General features: G+C 45.3%; 2 protein-coding genes across 3 annotated transcripts in view; one reads left to right on the top strand and one right to left on the bottom strand.

The window, feature by feature from the left end:
• LOC128305688 (trafficking kinesin-binding protein milt) overlaps positions 1–7,819 on the top strand; it is a 46,291-nt gene extending 38,472 nt beyond the window's left edge. Inside the window, exons 1-4 of one of the 2 annotated variants that reach the window (XM_053043264.1) lie at positions 870–915; positions 1,805–2,005; positions 2,072–3,649; positions 3,743–7,819. In XM_053043264.1, coding sequence (XP_052899224.1) covers positions 1,951–2,005; positions 2,072–3,649; positions 3,743–4,716 — 2,607 coding nt within the window. In that variant the 5' untranslated portion in view covers positions 870–915; positions 1,805–1,950 and the 3' untranslated portion in view covers positions 4,717–7,819. Of the gene's footprint in view, positions 1–869; positions 916–1,804; positions 2,006–2,071; positions 3,650–3,742 lie in introns of those variants that run through there. The other variant, XM_053043263.1, reaches the window with a different exon arrangement.
• Positions 7,820–9,404: 1,585 nt separating this feature from the next.
• Positions 9,405–11,290, bottom strand: LOC128305627 (phosphoglycerate kinase). The gene is made up of 3 exons (XM_053043172.1): positions 11,078–11,290; positions 10,643–10,991; positions 9,405–10,444 (listed from the first exon to the last, which is right to left on the bottom strand). Exons 1-3 carry the CDS (start codon positions 11,137–11,139, stop codon positions 9,608–9,610), a joined length of 1,248 nt encoding a protein of 415 aa, XP_052899132.1. The 5' UTR covers positions 11,140–11,290; the 3' UTR covers positions 9,405–9,607.
• Positions 11,291–14,286: the final 2,996 nt, after the last annotated feature.

The raw sequence follows: 14,286 nt of genomic DNA, 5'->3' as shown, positions 1-14,286 counted from the left end.
TGGAAGATCATGTTTGTGGAACACGTAAGATTCGAGGCCCTGTGTTTCGTAGCATAACAATGCAGCGCCTATACTTGCATCATACAATCTGACTTACTGATGTAATGATTAACGCTATCAAAATAGCAGACAATAATCTTCAGTTCTTCTCCGTGTTCGAGAAGCTTTGGACTGGTGTAAACTTCGCGCCCGACCGTGTGTGATCAGCCGACGTGAGTGAAAGCTATTGAAACGGTCGATTAAATATCACCAGAGTGAACCTACCGAAGACAAAATTGCAGTGCCGCCTAGACGAACTTAGACGCAAAAAATAACGGCGGAAAAGTCTTCTCGTGTCTCGTCTAATCTCTGCTTTAATAAAACACTCACCGTAAGTCGTGAGCTTAACAAAACTAATAGCATTGCATCATATGCTCCGTGTGTGTGTGTACGATCAACCTGCAAGATGACGTACACTCCTGAAGCGAGATAAAGCAGCAAAGAACTTGACATCTACAAACCCCATGTCTTATCTCTTCGTGCGAGACAAATGTGAAATTGAAATCTTCTTACCCAAGTAGTGCGCCTCAGGTTGGCGGTATTTTAATTAGGAATGCTAGAAAATCAACACTTACACGGCGGTGGTGTACGTTATCGCTCAAATAATCACTTTGATTTCTTATCAAGAGGGACGAACTCCTTTGGATGGGGTTTGCAGTCGCAAACGATGGCGTTGCGGCGCAAAAGGGTCATTTGCACGTCTACCAGGCGCTAATATAGGAGGCAATTTGCATACGAATGTATCAAGAGTGGGTACAGTGCGGTGCATATACTCAGTGGCAAGTGTTCTAATTTTAAGTTCAACACGTAAACGGTTCACATTTTCATGTGGAACCCCGCCCCGGGGATTGTTGTCTAGTCCTGCTGCACACCAAGGTACAAAACAAAACAGTCGCTCTTGGCATAATGGAATTATATCGAGCTGAAAATCGATGAAATATGTACCGCGTTTTTTCCCCGACCAGGTGCGCTCGTATTTGGTAACAGCTCAGTCGCGTGTGTGGTTTGCTCTGGTTGTGTTGTAATCGTCCTTCCGAGTCCTCGGAATGCGCAACCAAACAAGCAAAACAAAAATAAATAGAAATCACCAAAAAACAGAAAATCAATAGCAAAAGGAAAAGCTCGTCTATTTTCTACGCCTGTTATGAAATCCATGCCCCATCGCGTGTGCCATATGAATCCATCCGTCCAGTCGGAAAGGTGTTCTGTTTCGCAGTTGAAAACGCTTCAATCGGGGTGTGGGAAAGTGTGTGGTTCTGTGCAACGCTTTTGTGCCTCATCTCCCCAAGGATGTGATGGGTTTCGATTGATAATCATCGACCTCGTCCATAAAGTCTAGGGCTGTTGCTGATGGGCCGTTTCCAGAGTGAAAAAGATCAAGCAAGTGTAGGAAGCCAAAAACCACGAATCGCGGTTGGTCAAGCCTTTGCAGGGGCTTGTCTCTTTATGGGAGTAGCAGCAGCCGTACTAGTGCTTTCTGCACAGTGAAAACAAAGCGATAAGCATACCAAAAACCCATCGATGGCGTTGGTCCGTTCGATGATGTTGCCGTGTTACCAGCGTCCCAGTGCTAACAGCTTATCAGTTGTAGCAGCAACAACTACGACGAAGTGCTTTTGTATTCGATTTTTATGTACGGGCCAATTTGATTCTCACACACGACGTTTCGCTCACCGTATTCTCCATCTCCCCGGAGAGAAATTTGCAAAAACCTTGCGACTAGTTCTAATTCGCCACACGCGTCGTTTCTTCTTTTCTTACGCAGTCACACCGACGGCATCGAAGTCGATCAACCTGGAGCTGCTGCAGCGGAAGGTTAAGCAATTGGAGGACGAAAACAAATCCTTACGCACCGAAACCGCCCAGCTAGTGAAAGAAACGGACGAGTGCGAGGAGCAGGAACGCAGGCTGATGGCGGATATCGCGAACCAGCTCACCACGGCCAACAGCGAGTTTGATGGTTTAAGTATGCATCTTTCACTGAATCGCAAAATTTTGCAGCACACTAACCGTACGCATTTACATTTCACAGATTTGGAACTCGAACGACTGAAGGAGGAGAACCGACTGCAGCATGAACAGATCATTAGTCTTACAGGGCGGCTCGCGGAGGCAGAGATTCGACTGCATCAGATGACATCAGAGAACGAGGAGGCATCCTCGCTGCTAAGCATCACCAAAGAAAATCAAAACCTCCTGGCGGGTGAACTGGCTGAATTTAAACTACGCTACCAGGAAGTGTTAAACCTGCTACAGGAAACCCAAGAACAACTTCGCCGTCAACGCAAACGCTCCCAACCGCTCGCACGCAGCTCACTTATTCCCGGTATTACGGGAATGGCCGCCGCACCGGATTCGCTACAATCGGAGCTGATGGAAACATCCCTGTACTCGGAGCACAGTCTCGATTCGGGTATTGATTCGGTGCGAGGCGGTGGTCTCGGTGGTGGTTCCATGATGGGTGGCCTAATGTCTGGTTCGGGAGCACAGCAACAACTACCCGGCTATCGGAAGGTGTTTGAAACCGTGCGCTCTGCTAGTCGTGCAAATCCGAACGGATTCAGTGATAGTTTCTCGCAGCTCGGTTCGATGACGATGAGTTCCTCCTCGCAGCCACGCATGGCACCGTACGTGTATCCCGGACTGGGTGGTACTGCCGGTAATGGTAGCGGCAATGCCGGAATAATGACAATGACCCATTCGTACAAGAGCGGTTCTTCCGTGTACAGCACAATGTACGGCGGTGGCAGTTCACTCGGTGGCCGGTCTTACTCACGCGAAAGTCTTACTGCCGATTCTGACGATGGTTATCCAGGCCCTGCACAAACGGGCATCCCGGGTGCGCCGGGTGCGAAGGATCTGGAGGCGGCGCTGAAACGTCTTACACCAGCGGAAGTTCTTGCTAGGCGCGCGATGTTGCAACACGCACCGCTGGGCACGTACAGCTACGACGAGCAACCGACGGGCATACCGCTTGGATGCCGCACACCGGACAGTATTATGTCGACCGGTTCGTCCGGACTTTCGGGGCTTTCGTCATCGGCAACGGGTAGCGGTAATGGTCAGTGGCGTCTTCCAGAGAAGCTGCAGATTGTGAAACCGATCGAGGGTTCGCAAACGCTTCACCACTGGTCCCGGCTGGCAACGCCAACGCTGAGCGGTCTGCTCGAGGAGCGTCCCGGCGTCACGATACGGGGTGGACGCGGGCTGGACGAACTCGGCCTGCAGACATACTCGCTGTCGGACGTCGAAGAGGATGAAGATACCGAAGACCACCCCGGAAAGCGGTTCCAATCGTTCGGCTGCACGTACACGTACACCAACAGCACCGTACTACATCCGGACGACGGTACGACGGCAGTCACCTTCAGCTTGCCGCCTTCGCAAATGTCCTCCCAGATGACGTCAGAGTGTCCAACGCGGCAACCGACCGCTCCTTCGACACCACGCTCCAGCCTGTCGCGTCGCAATTCCTGCTCGACGTTCAGCGTAAACATGGGACTGGCGTCAATGTTGAACGAACGAGGCATCAAAGCGGTTACACCCAGTGCACTTAATACGCCCGCCGGGCCCAACTTTTCACCGACGGTTACACCCTGCAATAGTCCCGGTAAGTAAAAATGACCTAGGGCTAATTTAGAAGAATTCATAAATCAATAAGTGAAAAATAAATAATAATAAATCTATAATTGCTTTGTTACAGATGGCTCACCTACTCGTTCTATGTCACCAGAACCACCATTGCTATCCGGGCTACTAGCGTCGACCGCTGACATCTTACGCAAACGATTCACGGCCTCTACCGGTAGCGCGGCCCATGGTTCCGCCACTGATCCAGCAGATCGGCCTTCGAGAATCATATCCCGCAACAAGGTCGCTCTGTCGCGGCTCGAAAAGAAGGCGCTGCGCTCCATCAAGATCATGGAGAAGGTTGAGAGTATCGGGCTGGAAAACATAATGCTACCACCCCAGCATCCACCGGGCATCAGTCCGCTTGCCCTGCACGGTACATCCGCGCTCTACACTGCGGCTGCAACCGGTCGTGGTCGCAGCCCAATGGCACAGCTGACCAGTCTGAAGCACCTCCGTAAACAGCAGCAACACCAGGACGACCTCGTAACGATCGATAAGGAAACGATCAAAGCCGTACTGACAAAGGGTTTGTCGCACGATAGCCTTAAGAGTATGGCTTCCTCGTCCGGTGCTAGCAGCGGTATTAGTACGGCCATGTCCTCCGATTCCGACAGCTCGTCCGTCGCCAGCTTCGACTCGGAACCCCGTACGAAGGAAACGATGGGTAGTTCGGTGGCTGCTACAGCCTCTCCAACGACAGCGGCACGACTGAAGCAGATGCAGCGACAAAAATCACGCCGCAATCTACTAAATGGTGCCAACGGTGGGTCCCAGCGGCCTGATTTGGGCACAGTGAACGGTTCCAATCGGCCCGGTGTGCGACCCGACCTTGGCACGGTGGCTAACAAACCAACAGCAAAGGCTGCTAGTGGTGGAAGCGGTAAGGACGGTCGTAAGAACCAACAGCAACAATTAGCAGCAGCAGCACCATCGTCGACGACGGCACCACAAACAACGGCCAAGGAGGAAAGTCGTTCGCTTGGCCAGAGCGTGTACGGTACGATTAGTTCGCTGTTGTTTGGACGCAAAGGTGGTTTGCTGTAATTAGGCGCTAACCACTAGTGAGCTAGTGAGAACGCAAGGACCAGATCCAGATCCGGGTTGAAGTTATTTTGGGTAGTTATATCCAGTTCGTTTCATCATGGTCGCCCCCACACGTCGTTTATCCACCTTTATTCATTTCTTTGCTGTATCATTTTAACAACCGATTGTTTCCTATTTAAATAGTATCCACACGTAACTTAAGCTCCCTTATTTCTACCGAGTTTTAGTAGATCCGTTACATAAATATTACGCACACATACAAACAAGTTCTTAACGAAGCATTAATTCTTAGTTTCACTCACCGGAAAACATTCTTCATTTTGTGCTTTATAATTTCCGCTCTAAATGTTTCTTCACTTTGGAAAAAAGGAAAATACGAACTTCAACATCCAAACCGCCCAAGCTACCATTTTTACCTCCCTACATTGATTGTAAGCACCAAAAGATTCAGTAAGTTTCATCGCATTCTCGAACACCATTGCGCGCTGTCCTACCCGTCATTTGATAGAAGTTTCAGTATTCTGTAAGATACATGGTGCTTTCGTTTCATGCTGCTCCTGCAGAAGAGTATTAGCAGCTTCAAGTAGAATCGAACATTCCGGCGTGTCCAGTAAAATACGATGCCACCGAGAACTGAACCGCCCGCAAGGGGGTGGTATGTTATGTAGTGTACAGAAAGCAAGAATAATAATCCTCCGCTTTTCGAAGAATTAGGCTCCTTGTGGACATATGTCCTGTTACAAAAGATTTTATTTTGCATACATAACCTTTACATGCCGTATATTGTAGTAGGACTAATTTGTCAATTCTTCAACGCGACTTCACACCCAAATCCCGATTCTCCCTCGCCAACGAGATATGTTCTACACTCAAAACAAACACAAACAGTTAGAGATGATGAATGGCGATAATTTTGGCTTTTCGATGCTTACTATAAGGGCAGAAAATTGGTAGTGACTGGCGGCACATCACAAATACTTCTGAGTAGAAAACATCACACGTAGAATGTTCTAAAAAAGACTAACAAAAGTAAGGCGTAAAATTAGCAGATTTTATTTTTTATATCACCACCTAATTATTTTATTTTTCTAGTCCAATCAACAACGAATACTTTCACTTCTCTATCATAAATACATTGTTATCGTAATCACCTTCCTTCCCAACGCAATACGGTAACTCCAATTGATCGAATTACTTAAACATTTCTCACACACCATTCGTTTCTGTCCGGTTCCGAACCTTTCCCCAAATCATCTGGAAAAGCTCGTGCAAACCCATTGATGGACGGAATCAATTGTAAAGAGAACATTCACTATCAGTTAATGCGAGATAAAGATATTGGCTACCGCTACTATTCTTTTCCATCTTTATCTCTTCATGTGTTGCAGTGGCTTGAATTGACTGGCCTAGTTACTATTTTCCATCCTCCTCTCCGTGAGGCTGAGAGTATATTAGTTCTCTCAGTGTAACTTTACTGCACACGCTGTATAACAACATCAATTTCTGAAATATATCGGCACGCGATATAGCTTTTTTGTAAAACGTAAACTGCTGCATCTTTTAACTGCTTAAGCGAAATAGATCCATCTCCCGAAAGGAAAGTATTGCGCATGGAAAGGAGAAGTAGTGTAATATTTCAACAACTATCATCTAAAATCTACATCTACATCTTACACACTAATGCTTCCTTTCATTCATGTTATTAAATTCATTTGAGTGGAAGAGCACGAGAGAGAGATAGCGAGACAGATCTAGCAAGCCGATAGTTACTTTATCCTTTTTTTCTTCTTGTGTTGGTGCTTAAACAAGGTTAGTAGATAGGCAAAAGGAACAAAAACAAGGGAAAATGCAAAAATTACAGTTGGAGAGTTTTTTAGTGCGTGTAGCAGCTTACAACCTGCCCGAAGCATGGGTAGGGCTTATAATTAGAGGACGTCACACTATGAACAACTTGCTTTCGCAGGGTCTTATTCTATTATTCTTTACTTCTTTTTTAATTGAAAACCAGAAATACGTGCACCAGTAAAAAGGTGGTTAAAGGGTAACGTGAAATACGAGGCACAATACCATGTCCGAATATCGGAGTAGTTTTTTGTATTGTTTCGATTTATTTCTCTAGAAGGTGCTGTGAAAGGTGAAGAAGACACTTATCGAAGGAGACGTTAAACGAATGCAAAGGCTATGTGATGAGAGTACGATGGGTAGCATGGAATGTTGAATCAACATCGGTTTTGTTGCTAAGGCGATAGAAAGCAGAGAGGCCTTTCGTTAGTTTGTGTTTTTGTGCTGAACAGTTTGTTATGGACGATGATGTGTAAATAGAGCAAATATAGTGAAGGCTAATACACCCAAGAGACAAGGAAGTTCGCGCGTACACGTGCTAAACATGGTGGATAAGATGAAATAAACACACACACATACTATAAAGTGCAGGATGTTTTAGAGGGAAATCTGAAGAATAAAAAACATTCAAGTTTGCTGCTGCTATTGTAGATAATTAATAAACTAGAGGAAACAAAAAGGAAACAATTCACAAACTTAGAAAGCTAATGGAAAGCGCGCATAATATGAAAACGCACCGTGTTTGGGTCGCACCACTCTTACACACATGTTGTAAGTTGTGGGCCGATAGAAGTGGAACGGTTTGTTGTTGCAACACACAACTCCTCCATTTGCAGAATAGCTGTAACGAGAGAAAGTTAAGTATTTATTTTTATATAGATCGAAATGGCAAAATAAAGATATGAAATGATCATGAAATTACGATGTATTCAAACTTAAAATGCAGCTAGATTATACAACATTTCAGAACAGTGAAAGAAATTCCAATTGCGGTTGCACACAGTGGTTGAATGGCAGAAAAATGTTATGCGCGCATGGTGTATTCCTTCGGGTTATTTGAAAAAAAAAATAATAAACAAGGATCTCCAATTGCAACTTTAAAACTTACAAAAATGAGAAAGTGTACTGTACTGTTAATTACATGGATAGCTTGTTTAATAACGGAGCGGGTAGATCGTGTTGTAGAGATGATGCAAGCATTTCTGGCCCAAGTCATTCGAACTTCTTCCTCGTTTAAAAAAGAGACCGAACTGTTACAGTAATAAAAAGAATTTAACCATTGAAACGGTGTATTATTATTATTAACCTTCAAGAATAATCGTGAAAGAAATATAGAAAATTTATGAAATTGACATTTATTGTGTTTTCCTTTTCAAACTAATTTAAACTGTTTAGAGGCACGATAACCTATTGCTATTTTTATTGTATTGTAACGTGTATTGTAATTGATAACCTATTGCTAACGATTTTATTGCTTTATGATGACTTTCGTACTTTGATGCCACCACTTACCGACTAGTTTTTTTTATATACAGGATTATTAGAGTTTAAATATCTTAAAGATAATTTCGTCTCTCTCAAACCTGTGTTGGGGTATGAGGGGGGCTTATCATCATCATCATCACTTTATATAACTTTTACACACGTTTTTATCACGTTTACACACATCACAGCATGCGCACAGCTGTTCCGCTCTCGCGCGTCATTTTGAGCGTGATTCGAAATGCCATCCAGACAAGCCGTTTTCCGATTTGCGCTACCAAGAGAGCATCCAAAATAGGAGGTGACATCTATTCCGCTGCACACAGGCATGCACAACAGTACAGGCCATCTATGAGCCAGTAGCGAAACTAGCTACTGAAAGAATGGAGCAGTAATTTGACAGATGGGATACCTCGCTCAAGCACCCAGCTGACATAGTTTGGTCATCGCGTATTCATTTTTATTTTTGAACGTTTTCCAAAAAATAAAGAAAGTGAAATGTAAATTATTACCGTCAACCCCGTAAAAAAGACGATTTTTGGGCTGGTTTTCTTTGAACTGGGGCAGGTTACTAAAAAGGAATCGGTCGCGGAAGCCTTTCATCGGCCTTGTTTGGAGCTTGTTAACCTTGTTAATCAGCGAGCACCGTCAGCTGGGCACTGTTTTGTTTGCAAACCGGTATTTTGGCTTCTTCGAGCCAAAATTTGCCTTTCCTACTAAAACTTCGAACCGTGCGGACGTGTTGCAAACACGCGTTGAAAGGAACCACCATTTTACCAAAAATTGTGTCTTCGATTTACAATCGCTACATCCAAATGGAAATCCAGTGTTCCGGTCACCTTGGAAACATACATCATATTGTATGTTTCCGCAGCGACAATATCACACACAGCATTATTCGTAAGTATTAATACGCGACGGCAAACGGTGCGAAATATTAATAAAGCCAATCTCCTTACCAACTGGACCACACACAGTACTGGATGCAAAATAAGCTGCTTAACTAGAATTAGAACCTGAACAACGTACGATGAAAACGGAAGAAATCGACATCTCGAAAACATGCAGTAGGAGATGTACGTAGCGCATAATTCGGTGCTTTAGCACATTCTTCAATAAATTTAGCACGAACGTTTACCGTGTAAACTAAATAATTGTGAAGTTATTTCACTGTAAATCTTGTCCGAAAAGATGGGAAATATCAGGTAAATATTTTTTCAGAGAATACGTTGCTAAGTTGTTCTGATATAGGTACATCTCTGCAAAGAACGCTTTCATTTCCGGCAGCTTCTAGTTTCCTTCCTGGCTGAACAAGCAAGGTTGCGAAAACCCATGCCTATTCCACGAGAAATAAACCTCAAAGCTTTTGACTTCTAGACGTTTTATTCTTTTACAACGATAATCTTTCGTCGAACCGTCGGGTTATTCATACCTCCTGGAGACGGTGTGAGATGGGTACTTTAACGACATGGCGGCTGTAACACACAACACTTGCTACAATACATTATTATAATAACGAGACAGTGACCTTTAATGCTTAATGGAGTAACACCAGCCGGCAAGGGTTTTACGCACTGCTCAGTGCGTCCACACCCGGTAGCACTTTGCCCTCAAGCAGTTCCAGCGATGCGCCACCACCGGTCGAGACGTGCGAAACCTGCGATTCGGTGCCCCACTTGGCGCAGCACGAAGCCGTATCACCGCCGCCAATAATCGACACAGTGCCCGCCTTCGTAGCGGCAACAACGCCATCCATCAGCGACTTCGTACCGTTAGCAAAGTTCGGAAACTCGAACACACCGGGCGGTCCGTTCCAAACGATAATCTTCGACCGGGCGATCGGGGCCGCGAATGCTTCGCGTGACTTCGGCCCAATATCAAGCCCAAGATGACCGGCCGGAATGCCGCCCTCGACCGTTGCCGTACCGGTCGCTGCATCCTCCGCAAACTTGTCACCCGTCACGAAGTCAACCGGCAGATGGAGCTGCACATTATTCTTCTTGGCCTTGTCGACGAGGTTCTGCACGATTTTGGCACCTTCGGCATCGAACAGTGAACCACCGATCTCCATGTTGTTTAGTACCTTCAGGAAGGTGAAGGCCATGCCACCGCCAATGATCATCTCATTTACCTTGTCCAGCAGGTTCTCGATCAGTTGAATCTTGTCCGCCACCTTAGCGCCGCCTAGGATGGCCAGGAACGGTCTTGGTGGGTTGTCCAAGGCTTGCGAGAAGTAGCGGAGTTCCTTGTTCAGCAACAAACCGGCCGCCCGCTGGCTGTAACCCTCGCCCATCATCGAGCTGTGGGCACGGTGAGCCGTACCGAACGCATCATTCACGTACACATCGCCCAGCTTGGCCAAACTTTCGCGGAATGTTTTCACCTTATCTTTGTCGGCTTTGACCTACGGGGCATTTGCGAGACAAAAGAGGGAACATTATTATTATGCAACGGATGGTTTTTCGGGTTGGACGCGAAATCGTCCAAATGCCAAACCGTAGTAAACAAAGCACAAGCTGCTCCTATTTATATACCGCAGCAACGTTCCGTTGCGAAGGTGATAAGCTTCGGGTTGCTTTTCTTTTCTTTCGCTGCCGCTTACCTTATTGCCACTAGCGTCCACACCCTTGCCCTCCTCCTCCACGTAGAAGCGGACATTTTCCAGCAGAATAACCGATCCGGCCGCCGGATCCTTACAGGCCGCTTCCACCTCGGCACCGACGCAATCGTTCAGGAACGTTACATCACGCCCAAGCAGCTTCTTCAACTCGTCCGCAACCGGGGCCAGCGTATACTTGACGTTTTTGTTACCATCCGGGCGCCCAAGATGGGACGCAAGCACCACCGATTTCGCACCCTTTTCGAGCGCAAACTTAATGCTATCGAGTGCGGCGACAATACGCTGATTGCTGGTAATTTTGCCCTCCTTGATTGGGACATTAAAATCGACACTGTTTTAGAGAAGAGCACATACGATTAGGCTACTTAGAGAAAAATCGAAATCGATTCTTTCCACTCCCGGGATGGGCACACTTACCGCATAAACACCCGTTTGCCCTTCAGATCGACGTTTTCAATGCTTAGCTTGTTGAGAGCCATTTTTCCGGTCGATAGCAGGTGAGATAATCTACTGGCAAGACGGTACAATAGAACCAATTTTACGGTGGATTTGCCCGAAAATCAACGCACGAGCGCACCGATAAGGATGATGGTAAGCGGCACAAGATTATTGTTTCCAACGTCTGTTTGGTAAAATTTTCACCAATCTTGAAATGTTGAATGTCACATCAAGGACATCACAGTGGGACGCCCACTCGGACGCATTCGACCATTCGAATTGATGTATAATTACAAAACTTCAATTCAAACTAAATCAAAACTTTTATTTCGTACAACAAGGGCTGATCGTACGCTTAAAATAATTTTAAAACAACGATGCGAAATGACAATTTTATTTAAATGCCTTTTTGCAATCTTAGTCCCAAAACAGCATTTAAAATTGAAGCTGCAATCAAAATGGCTGCTTAATTGGATGTTAGTCACCACTAATCAGCGAAAAGGTTGCTCTTGCTTGTTCAATCCATAAGTGTCTTCCTTCTCCTTCGTACATAATGTGTTCAATGTCCAACATTTTGACTGTATGGGTATGACTTCAAACGTTCTGTTGTACAGATACAGATCTCTTAATACATTGGCTTCCATTATCGCATACTATCAAACTCCTGAGAACGATCGCCAGCGCAAGTGAGATAGTTGAAATGGAAAGTATCCTTTATCTTTCTCTCAAAATCCCCTGTGCAGACACGAAATTCCATACAAACGAACCGTTTTCCGATTCCTGATACCAGGAGAGCATGCAAAACAGGAGGTAACATATATTCCCCTCCAGCGTGCACACAGCTGTTCCATTCTCGCAGGTTGTCATTGAACGTGATAGCAGATCTTCTATACTACATAGGATACCATTATCGCATACTATCAAACTCCTGAGAACGATCGCCAGCGCATGTGAGATAGATGAAATGGAAAGTATCCTGTCTCTCTCCAGCGGCGGATCAAACGGTAGGCGGAGTAGGCGGTCGCCTAGGGCCTCGCCGTGTTGGGGGCCCCAAAAAATTGGTACCGATTGTGCGAAGAGCAATTTATAGAACAAACATTTAATTGAAAAGGTAAAAAAATGGTCAAAAACATCTTCCTTAGTTATATAAAACATTTATTTCTATGTGATAAATTAAATGCAGAGAAGAATATCGACTTTGTGACTTTAAAGTATAAACGAAATTGCACCAGAACCAGGAACACTAATTTTCCCGTCAATCGAGAAATATTTCTTCGAAAACTACCAGTTTCCGAATGTATAGTACCAGGAGAGCATCCACGGAAGAGGTAGCTCCTGGTAATTTTGCCCGCCTAAAGGTATGCAATGTTTAAACACTAACTTTTCATACAAACCAGCTGTTTTCAGATTTCCGATACCAGGAGAGCATGTTTTTCAAGAGGTAACACCTGGTACCAGCCGAGCAAGCACAAATCACGCGCTTCCCGGTAGTTGCAATCCCAAGTTGTTGCATGTAAGATGTTGCATGCCAGATGTTGCGCAACAATTGTTGCGCGACATATGTTGCATACCAGATGGTGTGCAACATATGTTGCGCAACATATGTTGTGCGACATGTGTTGTGCAACATCCTGGTACTCGGCTGGTACCAGTTGTTACCTCTTGAAGTACATGCTCTCCTGGTATCGGCAATCTGAAAACAGCTGGTTTGTATGAAAAGTTAGTGTTTAAACATTGCATACCTTTAGGCGGGCAAAATTACCAGGAGCTACCTCTTCCGTGGATGCTCTCCTGGTACTATACATTCGGAAACTGGTGGTTTTCGAAGAAATTTTTCACGACCAACGGGAAAGTTAGTGTTTAAATATTGCATATCTTTCGGCGTTTTTCGAGCAAAATTGCTGTACTAGGTGCTACATCTTCCTAGGATGCTTTCCTGGTATCGGCAATCTGAAAATAGCTAGTTGGTATGGAATTTCGTACCAGCCGACGGGAAGTTTGAACGAGATGAAGGATGCTTTCCATTTCATCCATCTTCCTTACACTAGCGATCGCTCTCACGGGTTTGATAGTATGTAATGCAATAGTGATAGGCAAATTAATTCCACACTGCAGGTATCACCTCTTGAAGAACATGTTTTCCTGGTATAGCAAGTCTGAAAACAATTGTGTTGTTCCGCCCTGGGCCTCCAAGGGGATTGATCCTCCACTGTCTCTCTCTCAAAATCCCCTATGCAGTCACGAAATTCCATACAAACGAACCGTTTTCCGACTCCTGATACCAGGAGAGCATCCAAAACAAGAGCCAACATCAATACCCCTGCAGCGTGCATATAGCACATCCACTCTCGCATGTTGTCAACGTACTTTACAAAATCTTTCCAGCATGATAGTCATGTGCAGTCCACGCAACGGTGCGCGAGTGTCGTGCTTTGTGCCGAGTAAAGTGTTTCTGCGTGGCGTATTGCTCCACTTATTTTTGAAAGCCAACACGGCCGCCGAAAGTCACCGTACGGAAACGGAAAAACGTACTGCGAGCATGCACTGGCAGAGCAAACCTATCGGTTGTGCTTTGCACGGTTTAAGGCAGGAGATTTCAACCTGGAAGACGACGAACGACATGGGCAACGGAAAAAGTTTGAAGATTCCGCAATAGAGGCACTGCTGGATCGGTACCGCGATCGGACACAAACACTGGAAGGAATAGCAACGACGCTACAGGTGACTCCGGCTGCTATTTCGAAGTGGCTCAAAAAGATGAAGCAAAATACAAATAAACGGTCGCAGCGGAACGTGTGTTGTGGAGGACCAGTGACGGTGGTGGCTTTTCGAATTAAGAAGAATGCAACTAAAGATCTAATTGTATATATTTTCGCTATTTATAATATACCATTGGATTCATAAATCGATATCAACATACAATCTTACGTGTCTGCTGCTGTGCACCTTTCCGAAAGTGTATCCCATTCTGCCGAATTGCCTCTCTCGATAGACCTTTTCCCTTTTACAGCTTCCATCTGTGCATTTTCTGGTTACACTTGCCAAAATACCGGAATTGCTCTATCGAGGCAGACGAAACGGTTAAACGTGATCGTCGAAAAATCATTAGTATAGCCCATTATATGATGGCATTCGGCTTATCTGAATCATTGCATAATATTGATTAAATCAAATCGCATCCATATCGA

Source organism: Anopheles moucheti, chromosome 3, assembly GCF_943734755.1.
Source record: "Anopheles moucheti chromosome 3, idAnoMoucSN_F20_07, whole genome shotgun sequence".
Classification (NCBI taxonomy): Eukaryota; Metazoa; Arthropoda; class Insecta; order Diptera; family Culicidae; genus Anopheles; species Anopheles moucheti.
The sequence above is the reverse complement of the archived record's forward strand: the minus strand, read 5'-3'. Positions and strand labels throughout refer to the sequence as shown.

Bases quoted from the DNA above. Each gene is read 5' to 3' on its own strand.
- LOC128305627 (XM_053043172.1), bottom strand. From the start codon at position 11,139: ATGGCTCTCAACAAGCTAAGCATTGAAAACGTCGATCTGAAGGGCAAA. The intron at 10,992-11,077 runs GTAAGTGTGCCC...TCTCTAAAACAG, and splicing joins GGCAAACGGGTGTTTATGCG to TGTCGATTTTAATGTCCCAA. The intron at 10,445-10,642 runs GTAAGCGGCAGC...AATGCCCCGTAG, and splicing joins TGGACGCTAGTGGCAATAAG to GTCAAAGCCGACAAAGATAA.